The sequence below is a fragment of the Borostomias antarcticus genome, assembly GCF_949987555.1.
Source record: "Borostomias antarcticus genome assembly, chromosome: 24".
Lineage (NCBI taxonomy): Eukaryota > Metazoa > Chordata > Actinopteri > Stomiiformes > Stomiidae > Borostomias > Borostomias antarcticus.
Window position 1 is genome coordinate 9,070,517 of NC_140257.1, and position 20,000 is coordinate 9,090,516.

General features: G+C 44.7%; 1 protein-coding gene across 1 annotated transcript in view; it reads left to right on the top strand.

The window, feature by feature from the left end:
• ak5 (adenylate kinase 5) overlaps positions 1 to 20,000 on the top strand; it is a gene marked incomplete at both ends in the record, with an annotated part of 62,226 nt that overhangs the window by 22,974 nt on the left and 19,252 nt on the right. Inside the window, 2 exons of the mRNA XM_084458210.1 lie at positions 1,942 to 2,032; positions 15,376 to 15,452. Coding sequence (XP_084314336.1) covers positions 1,942 to 2,032; positions 15,376 to 15,452 — 168 coding nt within the window. The remainder of the gene's footprint in view (positions 1 to 1,941; positions 2,033 to 15,375; positions 15,453 to 20,000) is intronic.

Below are 20,000 nucleotides of genomic sequence, written 5' to 3' on the forward strand. Positions count from 1 at the left end.
ATAAACATAAAACGGTAACATAAATTGTCAGAATAGTCACTAAGTTGTTATCTCCACGACAGCGCAGGGCGAGAGGTAATGTTTTCGGTGGTGTGGGTTGGTGGGTGGGTGGGTGCGTGCGTGCGTGCATGTGTTTGTGCGTGGGCTTGTCCGTTAGCAGGATTACACAAAAACTACTGGACCGATTTTCACAAAACTTGGTGGAAGGGTGTAGCATGGTTCACCTTAGAACCCATTACATTTTGGAGCAGATCCGAAGCACGGGTCGGGTCCACGGGTGCCCAAACATCGCCGGCCATTCACCTCCATTCATTTTTGAACCAGGATTATGCAAAAACTACCTGACCGATTTTCATGAAACTCGGTAGAGGAATGAAGCACGGGCCAATTTACAACCTATTAAACTTTGGAGCAGATTCGAATCATGGGTCGCCACTGCACTGTCACTATGGTGGAGGTAACCACTTAGTGACTATTCTGACAATTTATGGTTGACAATAGGTGAGGAAAACAATTAAGGGTCTGAAATCGAGGCTGGATTCCAAACATGGCTGGCCATTCACCTCCATTCATTTTTTAGACCAGGTTTACGCTAAAACTACCACACTAATTTTCATGAAACATGGTGGAGGGTTGTACTCACAAACCATTAATTCATGGGGTGGATCTGAATTCAAATCATAGGGCACTCAGAAACTGTGATGCACAGTGGTAATGTCTCAAGGAGTGGTGATAAATGTTGAGGTTCGTGATGAAGAATTTTTAATAGTAATTTAATAGGAAACTGGAGGGGAAGATAGTTATTTGCTGTTGCTTCGACTGTCCTGTTATTCTGAACACAGACTACTATAATGAAGCATCCAGTCTGTTCTGCTCCACTGTCCCAGATAGGACTGGCTGTCAAACTGATTAAGAAAAACAAGCGTGAATTCAGAATAGCTGCAATCACATACAAGCTATAGACTACGCTACAAGCATTCAATCTGGCTGAATATCCTCCTCTCTTGTCCAATTAGTAACAGCTCTGGTGCCACAATTTTGCACACCCATACCCAAGTCCTGTGGACACTTTTATGGACATTTTTGTGGACTGACCGACCGACCAAACAATCACCCGACCGACCAACCGGTGAGCTATGAGCCGCTGGTCTCAGCTACAAAAACAACTCAACCTGTTTGATTATATTCATGAATTAACTAGACAGACTCTCATTCTGTTTGTTATCGTATGCCCTCTACAATTTACTTTTGTAAATAACAAAAAAGTGTGTTTTGATATCACTTATTCTTTTCCCCTAGTAAATAGAATGTTGACGTTGTTGACGTTAACTGAAATTGCGCCAGAGATCCACAAAGGCAGGTTTTCTTCCCCAAGGGAGTGAAAGTATTGGTTTGAAAATGACACTGAGCGCTTCAATCTGTCTCACCACAACTCAGAGAGAAACTGTGCTGAAGACAGCTGCTGTTAGGAGGACAGTATATCCCTGTGCGATAGGCGTCAGCCAGGTCTAATAATATAGGTTCCTGTCTGTGATTTTCAGAGTAATCCCTAAATGATCTGCTCCACTCAAGTCTACAGGTGCAGCAAGTCCAGGCTCAGGGGACTCTCTCCCACAGTCCACCACATATCAGCCCATAGTCCTTCTTTTAGTCTGTTGTCATGGAAACAGGCAGAGGAGGTGGTGTGTGTGTGTGTCGGGGGGGTTGAATGTCAAAGGTTGGATGAGTCTCTTCCTTTGAACTCTCTGGGGCGGGATTCATACTGAGGACTGATTTCGGAGCAGGCTAAATAATGTGAAAGAAACATGTCAAACTGAAGAAATTTACAATCTAACCAGCACCAGGCTGGTTGCTCCCACTTCCTTTCTTCATCAGAGACAGCTCTCAGGCGTGTGCACAGAGAACAGTCTTTAAAACTTCAATTATAAACTGTTCTTTCAGTTGGATGCTGACAGAGACGAGGAGGAGGTCTTCTGTGACATCAGCATGACGGTGGACAACAAGCTGTTTCCCTCCAAAGAACCCGTTGCTGGTAAGAATATTAGTCATGCAGCACATGAACAATGAAACACTTACAGCACTGTGGAAAGGAGTTGACATTCACAGTTTTTCTACTCCGGTGTCAAATCTTACACTATTTCACTTCTGAGAGCACATTTCCACAACACAATTCAGACATGTTAAAGGCAACATATTAAGCAAACAGCACAATGCATGAAATACAGTATTAACAGAGAATTCAGAGTTTTACAAGTATAAAAAAACTGTATATAAAAACTGTCTAGACTCAGCAACATCAAAACTGCTTCTATGTCTGGTTGATTTGCCAATTTTCAGAATATGTTGGGTGTAGTTTGAGGAGTACCTTGGAACTGTCATACAGTATCTGTGTGTGGCATCATCAGACAGGCCTTGAGGCTGTGTTTACTGCCAGTGGGCTGCAGAGGAAGATTAGGATGTGAATTAGAAAGGAGAGGAGAAGAGCAGTTACTTTCAGATCGTGTAGGCATGTTCCCTTCCGTCACACATCAAACGGTGCTTTGCTCGCAACGACCTTCACCAACGACATGGACTTAAATTAAACATCTGACAGCAAAGGTCTCTGTATTGACGCACAGTGGCCATGGAATCACACAAGTTACCTTCCCCAGGAGTCACCCAGGGCGGATCCAGAGAACATTTGTACTTGCTAGCAGGGATAATATATATACTACTGTACTACTATTTATATATATATATTAAAATAGCAGAGGTTTAAGGAAGCCACATATTACTCCTCAACTTTTAAGTGGTTCAGAAATGTTCGACTACTTTTATACCATAACTAGATGTACTGTACTCTGAATTTATTGACCCCATTAGGCAATGGTGGAGTCAATGTTCTTGTTAATTGAATGGCATTTATTTTATGTGATTTTCAGAAAACCAGAGAATTTAGTAATTTTCAGAGGATCATTAAAAAATGATAAGTAAGATAGACCTGCTGGAATTTTTTCCATTACGGGAAACGGATCTTCTGTTCCTGGTTGGTATTCTAGGACACAATACGCTACCGTGCGCTTTCTCACATCACCTGAGAGGATGTGTATCGCTGCAATCCATTTAGCTGACAGAATTAATCACTTACGTGGCTGCCGCAATTAACACTTATGTGCTCCAATCAGCCAGTGTAGCAGCTATTACCCAGATTATATATAAACTAGTGTGAGTTCAGAACAGTTAGTTCATTGTTTAAATAATTGCATTGATGCACAAAGAGGCAGACACCACACTTCTAAAAGTTATTTCAAATGTTCTGCTAAGGTTTGCTAAATGTTCCTTAAATGTTCTTTAACGTCACCACCGCAGGTTGCGCTATTCCCCTGCTGTGACTTAAGGGATCATAAAAACAAAACAATTTCTAGTTGAACTGATGTTTTTATCTACAGTGTAAAGCGCTGTAGCAGTCTTGCTTCGGGCGTTGTAGCAGCATATTTTAAACAAGCAGTGGTGTAAAAATTAAATAAATAAAAGAACACCTCTGTTCTATCCAATTTTAGACCTATTTCTAAGCTACTGTTTTTTTTGTGAAATTTTGGAGGAAGTTGTACTTTTACAATTGCAGTCTTTTTAGATGTTCATGGTATTCTTGAGGTTTTCCTGTCTGATTTTAAAGCCCAGAATATGCACTCTTAAAGTCCAGGTTAACCCAGTTCAATTTTTTGTTATGAGCTTCACACACCACAGGAAAACATGTCATTAACCACCCAGCCAAATCTGAGTGATTAAAAATGTCGCTAAGTATATAAAATAAGGCTTCAAAATCGGTTAAAAATCAGCAGCATTCTCTGGTCTGAGACCGTGGGGGCGTGTCTGCTGAAGGCACCGAAGCCACACCCAATTGCGTGGGGAGGGGGTGAGGAGGGAAGAACCTGTCAAATAGTACCGTTCTCTGGTCTGCATAGTCACACTGGCACGCCGTCTCTTTTGTGGTAGGAAGGCACAGCTTTGTGAAAACAGGAGAGAGGAGTTGAAATTACACTTGTCTAATGAATCAAACGCACAGATGCTTCCTCCTAACCTACCTCCTGACAAACACAGGTAAAACTGTAGCTACTCTATACCAACGCGCCAGTGTTACTGCCCTTAGATGCAAAATACAAAAACAGGCAACGAGGAATGTATGAGTCTGTCCCTATTTTCTCCCTGCCACCTCCGGACCCATTCCTATCCCTCCCAGGCGATCCTGTCGTCCCTTGGGATCAATGGAAAAAGTTGTTTAAAATGTACCTTTTAGTCACTGGCTTGAACAGCGCTGATAGCGCGAAGAAGCGTACACTACCGGAGTTGATAATCGGGACAGACTCATCCACTCTCGTTGGCAATGTTATGTGTGTGAATAACGAGCACTCGGCTTCAACTTTCCCGCAACATATCCAACAGAACTGGAATGTTCAGCCAGTAGCCGCCGAGCACCGCTTCACTGGGAGAGGGTGCGTCTTTCTCCAGCTGCAGCTGGTCTACCTAACCATCCCCCTCGCTCCGGTCTCCCGGTCTCCTAACCATCCCCCTCGCTCCCACCTCCCGGTCTCCTAACCATCCCCCTCGCTCCGGTCTCCAGGTCTCCTAACCATCCCCCTCGCTCCCACCTCCCGGTCTCCCGCTGGAGAAATATACTGTAACCATTACCGGTGAACCCATACGCATATCAGGTGCCACAAATATGGCAGGCAGTTTCTGTATAGTTAACGCTTATAGTCATAATATATCATCCGTAACGTTATTTGGTGGGTGGTCGCCTGGTCGGTGCTGTTAGCTAGACTAAGGTTATATACACACTCCCATCTGAAACAAGCTACATAGCTAATGTTAGCTATAATTCCTCCTAAGATTACATAATTCATCATAGCTGACATTACCACATACATGTCAAGACATATTTTGTATATTAATAGCAGTGTATTTTCCTATTGCTTACGTTACCTAGCTAACGTTATAACGTTAATTAGCTATAAGCACACAAGGCAGAGGTGTCGGCACCAAAGGTTGATGCGACAGGAGGAGAATGGAGGCCGGGGAGGGAGATGGTTGGCTCCGCCGAATTCACCAGGACCAGTCGTGAGTCCGTGAAACCCAAAAGCCTCATATTATAATTGCAGAAGCTTTCGGGAGTGAAATGTTTGCTGCAGAGGCGGGCGCAAGCGGTGACAGACTCTGTAACACCATGGCTCTTCAAAAATGCTAACCATTTGCTTCTCATTTCAGCTTTACTCGGGAGTGAAAGAAGCAGACCTTATCATCCCATTCCTGCTGGCATCCAGGAAGGATGCATTTTCGTTTAGATTTATGCATAGGCATTGCTAACTAAGAAAAACTAGCTAATTCTAGACTGTTGGTTAAAACTAGCTAATTCTAGACTCAAGATTGAGCAGGAAAACCGGAGATTCAAATCCGTTCTAGCTTTATATAGTGTTAGGGCGGGGATATGCTAAGAACACCGCTCTACGTCATCCGGTACCCGTTTTAAGCCCGCCCAGAAAATCCGGAAATCAAAACTGGTTAAAAACACAAAACTGGTCTAACTTCACAATTCAGTACTACACATGGTTCATCCCATTTTTACATGTTATCAGCAATGCATCACTAACACATAGAATGTGTTTTCAAGCAAATCTCTGATTTTGGTTAACTGGGACTTTAAGAGTTTTTAACAGTATTTTATTAACTACAGTAATGACGCTGGGGAGTCCACCATTCTTATGCTTTTAGATCTTACAACTGCCTTTGACACAATAGACCACACCATTCTTATTTCTCATCTCATGGGTAAGGTACATCCCCGGAGTGGTTTAGGTCCTATCTATCTGAGAGAAGTTTCTCAGTGAGCCTTGGTGACTCTGCATTCTCTTCTGCCCCCCTTCCATGTGGAGTCCCCCAAGGTTCAATTCTTGGTCCGATCCTTTTCTCCCTCTATCTACTCCCCCTGAGGCTCATTTTTTACAAAACATGGTATCTCCTACCACTTTTATGTGGATGATTCCCAAATCTACCTTTTAATGAAACTTAAACCAAGGGCATGGTGTTTGGACCCAATGGTGCCTGTGATACCCCCTTTATAGACCTAGGCTCCCTGCAACCTTACTGTATGTAAAACCCATGGTTACCAACCTTGGCGTCAAAATGGACAGTGAGTTTAAACTGGTTTAACAGGTGAACTCTGTGGACAAATCTGATTTTTATTAGCTGAGGCTTTTATCCAAGGTTACGAAAGTTGTGTCTTTTAATGATTTTGAATGTCTTATTCATGCTTTTCTCACAACCCATCTGGACTATTGCAATGCCCTTCATGTTGGTGCCAGGGCTACCTCTCACAGTTACAGTTGGTCCAAAACAGCTTGGTCTTTTAAGTGGCACAAACAAGCACATTTACCCCGTTCTGGAATCCCTCCACTGGTTCCCTGTACATTTTAGAATTCACTTAAAGATTTTATTATTTTCTTTTAAATCTTTAAATGGGTTAGCTCCACCCTATATCTCTGACCTTTTACAAATCAGTAAAAGTTGCTCTTGGTGGTCCCTAAGACAAGGCTGAAGACCAAGGGTGATCAAGCTTACACTGCTTGTTTTTAAATCACAGCTAAAAAATTCATCTATAGTCCTTGGTTTTTAAACCAGCATGAGGTCTATTATTTATTTTTCTGTATACCAGTCCTTTTGTTTTAGTTTTATTGTGTTCATGTTTTTATTGTGTGACTTTGCTATTTATTGACTGTATATCACTTTGGTCAACTCTGTTTTTAAATGTGCTCCAGAAATAACATTGGATTTAATTGGAACACATTCACCCAGAATCCAACAGTGTCACTAAGGGATTTCTCAAGTTTCTTTTTACACTTGCCAACACGGTGACCTCAGCTGCGATGTGAGGAAGGACCATCCATTTGCATAAAGTGAATCCACAGTAATAAGAATGTGATCATTATCCACTCTGTCTCCTGGTCCCAGGTGCACCATCCTACCTTTAATGAAGCACTTAACATCACCGACCCCTGGGGGGCACACAGAGCACTGGAGGACGACAGAGAGAGAGTGGCAGGCTGAAAATGAGAGAGACCTATTTGGTGAAAGGGAAACTATTCAAGTCGACAATTTAGTAGATTGCCATCTTAATCCACTGCAGGGAGGGAACTCTGCTATCTCTCTCTCCTATCTCTCTCCTACGGTATCTCTTTCATATCACTCTCCTACAGTATCTCTCTCATATCACTCTCCTACAGTATCTCTCTCATATCTTCTCCTACAGTATCTCTCTCCCGTCTCTCCACTCTGCCAGAGGGGCTTGATCCCGGGGGTGCTGGGCTGGAGGCAACCCTCTCCTGTCCCTCACATTCACTCTGAAGTCCACTGCCACCGTGTCACATCCTCGCTCTGTCATCATCCCTTCCCGTGCCGTCATCCCTCTGCGGATGAAGACACTCCGGCACTCCGCTGAGTCAAAGCACATGATATAGTGCTACCTCGGCTTTTTATCGTTCCTTCTAACTACGCCATGAAACTGTCCAGGAATTTACATCCAAACACCTTGGGCCTTTGTCTTTGTAATTTGTCACCTCCCCCCAAGTCCCCTGCAAAACCCAGTTTTCAGTCATGTAAAACACCTCAGCTCTCCCTCTTTTGTAATTGTGAACACACTCTGCATAGCTCTTCCTCATCTCTTTGTTTAGGTCGGAGGGGCCCCACCTTGGTCTTCCTCGTCCTGATTCAGAGCTTTGTTTTCTTTGTTTTCTCATGTCACATGTTTTTACTCTTGGCCACGCCTGCCATTCATGTACAATGCAGTAGCCAATCACATCCTGGAAACCTTGTACCTTTTGTTTGGACTGTACATAAGCCACAGCCAGAAGTGACTGACTTCACTTCTCTGACTGAACCACCTTTGCTGCGTTTGTCAGGAAGTCCTTGCGCTCGTAATGATTTCATTCAATAAACCAGACTCAACCTTTTGAACGTATCTTGGTAAATCTTTGGACTAGACAAGTCTAAAATAACTATCACAGTTTGGCGAACGGGAATGGGAGCACTGCCTGCGTTTGCTTCGGGATTCCAGTGGATAGAGGACTGATCGGCAGACGTGTCGGTCCATAGTGGGCGTTAGAAAATCAATTTTCTCTCTTGCGCTAGAGCGCCAGCCGAGATTATTTCCTCAGTTCTTCCACTGGATTCTTGAAGCGCACAGGTACGTTTAAACGAACCCTCTTGTGGTTCTGAGTTGTATTTGCCTTGATTTGGTTCAGTTGTGTTGGTCTGGATTGGTTGAAAACAGGAAACCCCAGCGTGGGTATTTAGTAAGTAACTATCTAAGGAGATGTGAACAGCAATAGATTTTATATCGTATTGTCTTTTGACTTCGTCCTTGTTTCGTTACGAGGGTTTAACAGCTGTTCAAGTGAGAGTTTGGCACAGAACAGGTTTCCTTTTGGCCGGTCGCGGGAGAGTTTAACAGCTGTTCAAGTGAGAGTTTGGCACAGAACAGGTTTCCTTTTTGCCGGTCGCGGGAGAGTTTTAACCGAGAGCACGTTGAGAGAGTTTTGCTCAATGGAGATGTAGCTACAGGGCGGAATTGAGAGTTTTGCAATCCGCGTTTCTGGTAGAGATTTTGACCAGAGGGGCTGTACATATTTGGTAGGATCTAGACATCATGGTTTAGCCTGGACCAAATTGCTAGTGCAGCCGAGAGTGTTTTGTTGTAAACGTGGGCCTTTGTTTCATGTTTGTGGGTTAAGTCGTATATTAGTCGGTTTTGGTCGTCGTTTGGTCGTCCTTTGTTTGCGTTCCCGTGTGAGTCTGCTACGTTCTTTCTTCTATGTGCACGGGGGGTTGGTCGTCTTATGTGTTCACTGTTTGAGCCTCGGCTCTTGATTATTGTTTGTTATGCGCGCCATGGATCCAGGTAAAGTATTGTTTTGTACCCTTTTTAGACTGTTAAAATTCTGCTAGATTCCCAGTAGGCTAGCTAGCTGGTTGCCTAGGAGATAAGGAAAACTCCGCTATCGCGGTGTTCCGCCATTGAGCCAGAAGAGAACAAAGCACTTCGCTGACTGGGTGAGTACTAAGCGAATTTTAATGTGTCTTAATGTTTGTTTCTTCGAAATTGTATTCTTTACTGCCGTGAGTTAACCATAAGGTTTCCTTTCATTGCTGTTTTGGGGTTTCTAGGCTGTTATTAGGGACGTTGTTTCTTTAAGTTTCCCCGCGCTGCCAAAGACAACTTCCGGGTCATACATGCAACATTTTGGGATCACCACTAGGTGTCCCTGTAACACTAGTTATTAAGATATGCTAGAGGATGTAAAGAATTCTACTGCAAACGTCTAGCCTGATGACATTGTTGCACTGAAGCATATTTCTGCGAGCGTTTGTTGGCAGAATTTCGTTATGTGCTAAAGCATTTTCGATTTCTTACATCCACATCTGACATTTTAGTGTTAAATTCTAAGATTCGGGCTCAGCTAGAGGGTTAAGGGAAAAGCCTGTTACTTCTCTAGACTGGTCTGTTTTTAAGATTTGGGAGAGTAGAACGAGAGAGTTTTTTTTTAGGTCAGGAAGGAAAGATAATGAGGTTCAGCAAACAGTCTCTCCGCCATTTCCCCAGCAGAATAACTCTGATTTAAAATTAGATTCCCCCCCTCGACTTGTTGCGCCATTAGCCACGCCCCTTCTTTCTACGAGGTATTTGTCCGAACAGGGCCGGAAGAAAGAGCCTCCGATTTTGAAGTCGAGCGCCACCTGCTGGACTTCCCTTGAACAACCCATAAGGGTGATTTTAAACTAGCCAAGATAGAGAGTTTTAATTTTTAAGGGTAAATAAACAGGATAAAATAGATGTAGAGGGAACTCAAAAGTCTGACAGGGTTGAATAGGTGTTTGATTCAGGAGTTTTGTTTCAATAGTCAATGAATGGCCATAAGCTGTTCGTTTTATGCATTTCTACTGTATGAATTTTCATTCATATAATGATAATGTGTTTTTTGAGGAGCTGGCATTAGGCCTTCTCCTCTGCTATTGAACCCAGTCTGTGTTTTGAGTCTTAATTTTCAGGTGCTATGGACCCTGGGCGGCAGGTCTTTGAGGAGCCCTGATCATGCCTTCCTGGGGACATTAAAACCTGCTGTTGGTCTGTTTAACTGTGTTTGTTTTGTCTCTCTTTCTGATATGTAGCTTAAAACATAAGGTTTGTGCATAATAGTGGGGGGAATAGATAAGGGTTGCTAGTGTCTTAATCTCAATGCAGCATCTCATAACCCATTTATATTTTTTAAATGAGTATGTTAAATATCTCATGTTTATAGTTTGAGGCACATTCATCGGGCCTGAGTGTTTTTTCTGAGTGGTATTTTACAGACAACTGTCGTTCCGGGAGTGATGGGTGAATGCCGAACCAGGAGACGGGCACAGGACACCGGAGGTTACTGGCCTGTTTCCCTACAGATGGGCGATCTGGGTTTCGTGAGATGCAGACCAACGCCATGTCACCTACTCACTGTGAGCGACAGATAAGTATGAAACAGGAGCAGTGCCCAAATACTCTGTCCTCAAATGCAGAAGACTTAAGCGTTTAGATATACAAATTTTAGCTCTACAAATGAAGCTTTGATGGAGTTGGGTCTAGCCTGGGATTGCGCCCTGGATGGGAGGTCCGAAAGACTTAAGCGTTTTTTGATTAGTTAATTGTAAATGAAGCCAGTTCATTTTAGTGTCATTTTCTTTGCCCCATCTCTATTTTTATCCTGACTTCAGGAAATTTTTGCTTTCACCCTTAGGGGGTGTTGTTTTGTTGAGACGAGAATATGGGTTATTTTCTTTTCATAAAATCGCAAGAGAACTGCTAGAGCCAAATCCAATTGCCTTGATCATGACTGGGGACTGGGCGTGTTGAAGTCATTCTAACACTGCCCCTGATGTCACTGTAGGCTACTGCAGAAGACTGGCTCTAAATGACACTTGAACAGTCACCCTGTTTAAGTTTTCCTGACAGATAACAACATTTTTTCCCCAAAGCAGGAGCTTGCGCTTAACCATGTTTCTGAGTATCTCCTACAGACTGTTGAATAACCGTTCCTGACCAAAGAAGGGAACAGGGAGACCAGACCAGAGGACTCTCTTTTGCTCTGTTTTGTCTCTGTTTGTCTCTCTCATCTGTGGATCCACAGACGGAGCACTTCATCAGCCTGTGCTGGAGGCGGGAGCGCCGAGGTGAGCCCTCCAGCAGCACGACCCGGGCCGGCCCTACGTGGAGCAGTACAGGGATGGACCGGGTTCAGTTCAAGAGCCTACATTTCTGACCTACAAGCATCTGCTCCACCTGCGGAGAAAAGAAATGAAGGACTAAGTGCACATTTCCACCACCAAACTAACCTGTATCTAGGGCCTAATGACAAACCTGTACTACCTCGTTCATGTTTTCATTATGCTTTCAAACTAGCCCACGGGCCAGATCATGTTTCAAAAACAGGGATGGCGGAAGATGTTAACAGATGTCTCCAACAGAGTGAGGACCGCCATTTCCTGAGGCTAAGGAGGGGTTCCTGCATCACATCTCTCCTGGGGATTGGGTCCTGGTCCACGACCACAGACGAAGGAGCTGGAACTCGCCGAGGTGGCTCGGGCCGTACCAGTTTCTACTCATCACGCAGACAGCGATCTGAGAGGACTTCGTTGGATCCATGCAAGCATTGCCGACGGGTCCAAGCAGCAGAGGACGGTCCACCAAGGGATCGCAAACACCAGGAGATCAGAATGCAGCTGAACCAGAGGGCTCAGAGGCCAAAACCATGGGCCATCACACTGTCCTCTCCTCTGACGAGGAATCGGAGGAAAAATGACCTTGCTGGTCACCTCCTCACAAGATGCACCACACACGCACACACACCTGCACACACTAACATTGAACATAACTGATTTCAAACAACGCGACATTGAAGTTGCGAACTAGAAGAGAAGACGCCTTGCATTCCCCAATGACATTCTATTGGCCAAAAGAGAAGTGCCACCTAAATGACTGTTGGGATACACTGTGAACAAGAGTGACTTTGACAGTCACCGCCACACTCTCCTCTCCTCTGATGAGCAATCGGAGACTGACCTTGCCGGTCACCTCCTCACAAGAGTGAATGAACTTTGAAATAATCTGAAAAATATCATATTTGTTTACAAGAGTTGCAATGATTGAAACATGAGTTGATAAATAAGTTTGGGTTTTTCCTCTAAATTGACCAAGAGGTTTTTTGCCCCTCTTACACTGGTAACCATTTTATCTTTTTTTTGCCTTGTTAAATCAAGTTTGTTTTTTGGTGAATGGTTGTCCACTCTTAGACTATAAATAGTATATAATCATGTCATCTTTTTTATCTTGTTTCCTGTCAAATTTCTGAAACAAGGGGTTTTGGTGTGTGATTTTGCACGTTGAGAGAAAATAATTTAAAAAAAAAAAAAAAGAGATTTTTTTTTTTTTTCTCCACCTAGTGGAGAGATTATTTCCTTTCCACATGTATAGCATAGCTGACTGTTTACACTGTGTTTGGATTTTATTTTTGTGTGCCTGTTCAGGCACAAATGAGGGATTGTCCAGGAATTTACATCCAAACACCTTGGGCCTTTGTCTTTGTAATTTGTCACCTCCCCCCAAGTCCCCTGCAAAACCCAGTTTTCAGTCATGTAAAACACCTCAGCTCTCCCTCTTTTGTAATTGTGAACACACTCTGCATAGCTCTTCCTCATCTCTTTGTTTAGGTCGGAGGGGCCCCACCTTGGTCTTCCTCGTCCTGATTCAGAGCTTTGTTTTCTTTGTTTTCTCATGTCACATGTTTTTACTCTTGGCCACGCCTGCCATTCATGTACAATGCAGTAGCCAATCACATCCTGGAAACCTTGTACCTTTTGTTTGGACTGTACATAAGCCACAGCCAGAAGTGACTGACTTCACTTCTCTGACTGAACCACCTTTGCTGCGTTTGTCAGGAAGTCCTTGCGCTCGTAATGATTTCATTCAATAAACCAGACTCAACCTTTTGAACGTATCTTGGTAAATCTTTGGACTAGACAAGTCTAAAATAACTATCACAAAACCAAGCAGAATAATTCATCCTCCCGTAATGTAGCTATTCGACATGCAGTATATGCAAGGCAGACATCCGCATGCTTCTTCGTGCTCTCTATATGGGTCTCACGAGGAACTCCGATCGAGCAAGCGTGCGGTAACTACCCCATTTCTCCAACCGAGAGCCAAGCCAGGCAGACGCGGCGCCGTGGGAGCTCGTTACTCACGACCTATTTACTGTATGCAGAGGAAGAGGCTAGTACGGCTACATGTTAGATTCCATCACAGCGGTGATCCACTTCTCTCTGATGACAGAGAAATGTTGCTTTCAAGAGTGGGAAGAGTGGGTGGGGGATTCACTTCTGTGGGATATCAGCATGGGATGCTATGGAAATGAGATCCGTCATTCAGGAGATATCAGATAGGATTTTATTTAAATACGTTAAATCCCTGCTGGGATCAGAGGATTTCCGCCTTTGAAAGATATTTACGGTAATCGTAATAATAACAGTTCCTCTGGCGAGAGGAATCTACTGTACAGTAAGGGAATTTACATTTGCTATTCAAAACACCAGGTACTACCATTTGTTATGTAAAACACAAACGGCCTTCCACTGAATCCTTTCAACGATTTGTTTACATCCTGATATCATACTGTACCCTATCAAAATTAGTCACACACACTTTCAAGTCAAGTCAAGTCAATTTTATTTTTATAGCACATTTACAAACAACTGTGGCTGAACCAAAGTGCTGTACAGACAAAAGCAAAAGCAAAAGATATGAATACAAAAGCATAAGAATAGTGCAAATACAGTTAAGTGCAAAGACAGACAACAAAATAAATTTAAAATAATAAGTGCAGCAAATTCCAAAATAAAGTAAAAGGAACTAAAATGGCAATCATTTCAGACAGCTTCCCTGAGAGAATGAGTCATGCAAGGTATGACGTAAATACCAGATCAAGAGTGGAACCAGGAAGGAGGAGAGGAGAACATGGGCATCTGAAGTGGGATTAAATGGTAAATGGACTGCACTTCGGCACTCAAAGCGCTTTACAATGGCCTCATTCACCCATTCACGGTAGCTGCCATGCAAGGTGCTAACCTGCTCATTGGGAGCAATTTGGGGTTAGGTGTCTTGCTCAAGGACATGTGGACAGTCAGAGTTGGGATTTGAACCACCGACCCTTCAATCACTGAACGACCCGCTCTACCAACTGAGCTACAGCCGCCCGGAGTATCTGTTGTGTTCTTTTATCTTTCTGTTTCATTTGATCTTAACTGTACGTGTTTACTTTTTAAGAACTGTATCTTTTGTATCTCTTGTCTGTACTGCACTTTTTAAGATTCTTGTAAATATGTCTGGGATTCTCTCTCTCTCTCTCTCTCTCTCTCTCTCTCTCTCTCTCTCTCTCTCTCAATTCAACTCAATTCAAAGTAAGATTACTTACATTGCCAAGGTATACAGTACATATAACAACAGCATAGTAATTAGTCACAAATAATCACCAAAATCACACAATCTGTACACATCCAATGTCATTTCAAAATCTTTAATAAATACAAGAATTGAACAAAAACATTTGGAACAACAAACCATCAAACAAACAGTTGTGGAACAGTTACTCAGGGAGTATTAAATGTCCCATTTCAGCCAGATGTGGTCGGCTCTCCTGTCCACTGGTTGTCCCTCAGCTGATGGCAACTCCACACATCATTTGCAGCTAAAATGGGTCATTCAGGTTTCTGTCCTGGAGGATATTGCAATGTGGATGTGTATTTTCAAAAGTTAAATTTTGTTTGTTTGTGATATTTTCAAAAGTATTTCTGGGTAATTTGGGGGGAAGAATGAGCCTCTAATTTTGTTATATTTGCCACAGTGTTTCAGGAAGTGTAGCTCTGTCTCCACCTCTCCTTGGGAACATGGTGAACACAGCCTGTTCTCTTTGGGTTGCCAGGTCTGTGTCGTCCCTTTTCCAAAGCCAGGCTGTGTTCAGTGAGTCTGTGCCTAGTCAGTCTTCCGCAGTTTTGGATCAGTAACAGTGGTCGGTCGGTACTCTCGATTTATGGCCAAATACTGTAGTATTTGTAAGGCTTGTTGATGGTAGGAGGTGGGGTCGCTAGTTTTGATATGCATCTAAAATGGCTCTTTTTTGAATGTCAATTAGAAGAGGGAATCGGCCAAGTTCTGCTCTGCACGCATTGTTTGGAATGTTTCTTTGAACTTAGAAAGTATTTACAAAACTCTCTCTCTCTCGCTCTCTCTCTCTCTCTCTCTCTCTCTCTCTCTCTCTCCAGGTCCCAGTGAACTAGACCTCAGTCTATTGGGAGAGACCAGTAGCCTAGCAGACGTTGCCTGCAAATATGACGATCCTGTAAGTCTGTTCACACTCTGACCTCCTTGCTGACATAACTACATATTTACCCCTCTACATATTTACCCCTCTCTACATATTTACCCCTCTCTACATATTTACCCCTCTCTCCATATTTACCCCTCTCTACATATTTACCCCTCTCTCCAAAGTCAAACTGCAGATTTCAAGAACACGCTGAGTGGTCGGTCAAGCTGGGTTCAAACAAAGACAATAGGTTTATTCTGATGTTACGTTTTGCATGGGACTAGGGAGTGTAGTCTTATAACGTGGGAAAGGAAGTGACGTCAAGCATGACGAACAGGACAGGGAAGTGACATCACAGAAACAAACGGTATTGGTCTTATGAGAACGAACTACAAAGTAGTTCACACAAGTTTGTAAAATAATAAACTGAAGAAGAACAGTCAGGTAGGAAAACAAAAAAGAACAAATGGTGTGCGTAACACATTGGTGAGACTGAAATTTCATTAACAATTATGACATTGTTTTGTTTTTTGCAGAGCTCACTAACCTAATATTCAGTCCTTATCACATTCACAAAGACATGATGTGGCTGTTTCCCATGGCTATTACTGCAATCAAATGTCACATTGGCATTTGAATCACCATCATTACCGACCAAATCTGAGTCAGTTCTAAGGCCCCACCTGTCCCCCATCAATTCATTTGCAAAATGCTTGTCAGAATGAATGCAAATCTTTATTTCATAAAAAACATTTCTAAAGGCCAGATGAATCACTCCACATTTAGAGAGTCTACAGTCACTGCGTGATGCTGGTGTGTGTGTGTGTGTGTGTGTGTGTGTGTGTGTGTGTTGGGGGAGGGTACGTCTTCCCAACATTGGTGAGATTGAAAATCTCCCCCCGCTGGTGCTACCGAGGTCAGTCAGTCAGCAGTGTAGGCGACTTTACACCTGCTCACCAACCGACCTTTAACCTTATCTAGCGTTACTCTGAAGTCCGTCTCCAGCAGGTTGTATCTCACTATTCTCAACAGGTGGCCTTGCATACGTTAGATTCGTAAGAATGACATAAACCTGACATAACAATGACAGGCACCAGTCATAAAGTCTGGGATTACAGTATTCAATCACTCGTGATTGAGAGGGACAGATGTCACGGCGAAACGACCGGCGATACATTTTCACGAGGGATGACATTGGAACGGAAGACGAATATCAGTTCCGTAACCATGGAATCGCTGCAGAGATGGCAGAGCTGCGAGCTGATCTCTGTGGGGGCGGAGCAGACATCCCGGGGGCAGCGGCGGCGGCGGCGTGGGAGGCGGTGTGGGAGCAGGCTGTCTTGGACAGAGCGCCGCTCCCTCGCTGCTTCCTTTCTTTGGGGGGGGGACGCCTCCCCGCTGACCTTGAGGGGGGAGGGCGGCTGGCACCGGCTGGCACAGTGTCACACAACAGCACCGCCAGTGAAACGTTCCTCTCCTCCAGGCTGGCGGACTTTTCATTCTCCTCACTTCTGTCCGTCGGCCTCTTTCTCCCCGTCCCCCCCTCTCTCTCTCCCTCCCCCTCTCTCTCCCCCTCTCCCTCCCCCTCTCTCTCCCCCTCTCTCTCCCTCCCCCTCTATCTCCCCCTCTCTCTCTCCCTCCCCCTCTCTCTCTCCCTCCCCCTCTATCTCTCTCCCTCTCTATCTCCCCCTCTCTCTCTCCCTCCCCCTCTCTCTCTCCCTTCCTCTCCCTCCCTCTCTCTCTCTCTCTCTCTCTTTTTAGTTTTTTTTTGTCCTGTCACGTGAGTTGAGTGAATGGAAAGAATTAATTCAGCCATGATGTCTGTCGGGGACCTCAGACTGAAGCCAAACTAGAGAGTGTGAAGATATTCTATTACTGTAGCATGTAATGCCATGTGTGCTGTGGGCCGTGCTCTTCTCTCTGTGTGAGACACAGTCCTAGAGCCTTGAGGTTTCAATGTAATGACATGAGGGAGTCGGAGGCATCACTCATTAGACGAGGTTCCAACATCCGAGCGTGTCTCTGATATTCAATCGGTTGAAGCTGGCAGACTAGCGGGCTCCTAGCGACGTTGTGTTCACAGTTCTTTTGCCGTGTGAACTGCGTACATACCAGGGTTATTTTTGGACAGACGCGTGGGAATGTGTTTGCCATTCCACGTGTTCCTTTGTCTCCATATGTGCAGATTCTTGAACTGTACTGCTGTGTGGTTTAATGAGAATGTGCAAATGCTTCCTGTAAGTATGTGTGCATGTGTTTTTTTTACCACATTGCACCATCATGTTCGCTTGATGCATGATGCATGCTGCACATGTGCATTGGAATTGTTGATGCATGCTCCATGCTGTTGGCATCTCTCTCTCTCTCTCTCTCTCCCTCTCTCTCTCTCTCTCTCTCTCTCTCTTTCTTTCTCTCTCTGTGACTCATCGGACCGGCTGGTGGGCCCACATGACAAGCTGGCTCATTGCTGGCACCCCAATCTGTGCCACCAATCCCCCACACTTGACCAAGAGTTTATCCCAATGAAACTCTACTCCACAAACTCTATTGTAGCCTACTCTACTCTACTCTCGGTACAGTAGCCTTCAACAAGCCAATAGAGACTCCGTTCCTTTAAATATACCCTGTTAGTTTATCTCTCAGTGGGGCAACCACTCCGATCTGTGTCGGACCAATGGATTTGTCAGGATTTAGATGGCCTTTCCAGGAAGAAAAAAAATCTCTTCGATTTTCTGCCTGGTCTGTCTCTCAGTCTATTTACCACTTGGGACCTAATTTGGCCCCATAGCTCTCAACTCCTAGTCTAAACCGAGCAGGACGGCTCGGAGCAAATAGCAATTTACTGAACCCATCGGGCTGCCAATGAGTTCTCAGAGACAAACTCGTTGGTCTCTGATTGAACAGATGGACTCCTGCTGTACCTCTGTCTCAGCCAGCCGCCATGGCGGTGGGGTTGGCGGCGTTGGCGGAGGCGGTGGCGCCGCGTGCCGCAGGGATCTGGACCAGGGCGCTAACATCAAGGAGGTCCGCCCACCTGGCCCGAGGCGGACCGGTCAGTCAAGCGCGGCAGAAGGAGTAGAGCCCGCTGGATCGGGACGGTCTCACGAGGCTGGGAGAGGAGTCCGGCGTGCCAGCCCCTCCCTGTGAGCCGCTCCGCCTCCAATCAGAGTCCGGCGCTTCACCGAGCGACGCCACGCTGACACCGGACGGACAGGCCCAGGCGCATCAGGGCTGCGCTCGATGTCCAGGCGTTGTTCGTGGGGCTCTGACCGATTACGGTCAGGACTTGCTTAGGGGTACAGGTTTCCACAGCGTGTCACATCTGGGCTGCGTTCCAGAGCAGGTGGTGAGACATGTAGATCATACAGCCCGATACTGATCCGTCTCTACACAGTACACTCTCTCTCTCTCTCTCTCTCTCTCTCTCTCTCTCTCTCTCTCTCTCCCTCTCTCTCTCTCTCTCTCTCTCTCTCTCTCTCTTTCTTCAGTTCAGTTTATTTAAGAAAGGACAATGCTTATTAATCAACAGCAGTCTAATCCTCTGTGCTCTGTCTGGGTGTGCTGCTGGACATCAGGGGCTTTTGTAGCTCTGTTGGTAGAGCGGGTCGTTCAATGATCGAAGGGTCAGTGGTTCGAATCCCAGTTCCGACTGTCCACATGTCGAAGTTTCCTTGAGCAAGACACCTAACCCCAAATTGCTCCCAATGAGCATGTTAGCACCTTGCATGGCAGCTACCGCCATTGGTGTGTGAATGGGTAAATGAGAGGCCATTGTAAAGCGCTTTGAGTACCGCTAAGGTGGAAAAGCACTATATAAGTGCTGTCCATTTACTGAAGACTGAGGGGCGAATTCACTAAAGGATTGCGCAGCTTTTCCTGACGCAAAGCCTGTGCAAATAAGTCAAAAATTATGTTTGCTATTCACAAAGCCCTCGCAAAGGGTGAAATACGGTGTTAACTGCGTTGCGTTCGTCATTGCGTTTCTCTGCGCCGGTGTTATTAGCTCATATTTAAATTAGGTAATATGGGCGGAGAATGTTCCCCTTTCTATGCAAATGAACATTATTGCAAAACCCGCCCAATTCACAAAGATCGGCGCAAATTGCCTCACGCAGTTAAAGTGAAATTAATACCGTTTTCAGAAACGTGGTGGTATTTAAGCGCAAGGGGTGTCATGGCCAGCCTTCCACTGATCATGGCAGCAGTGATTGTTGCGAGGCGAATTCGGCATCGCAATGCCAGGCATGTTGTTCGTGAGAGAATATTTAGAAGAAGGTCACTTTTTGATTTAACACTAGAACCACAGCGGTACCTGTTTGGACACCAGAGCGCGCAGCTCTTCAGCCAACTGGAGGATGAAGTCGCGTCTGGGGAGGCTCAGTTGACTATGCGTCTCTCCACCCGTCCCCAGCGAGTCCAAGCTCCCCCAATGAATAATACTCATTTATAATAGCCTACATAGCACGAAACTGTGCGTATAATAGTCTATACGCGAAACTGCGCATTCCCTATAGCTGTTCATTGAACGGCTGGGGGCCGATAAAGGTATAAATAAAAACATAGCCTACACAATATTTTGTT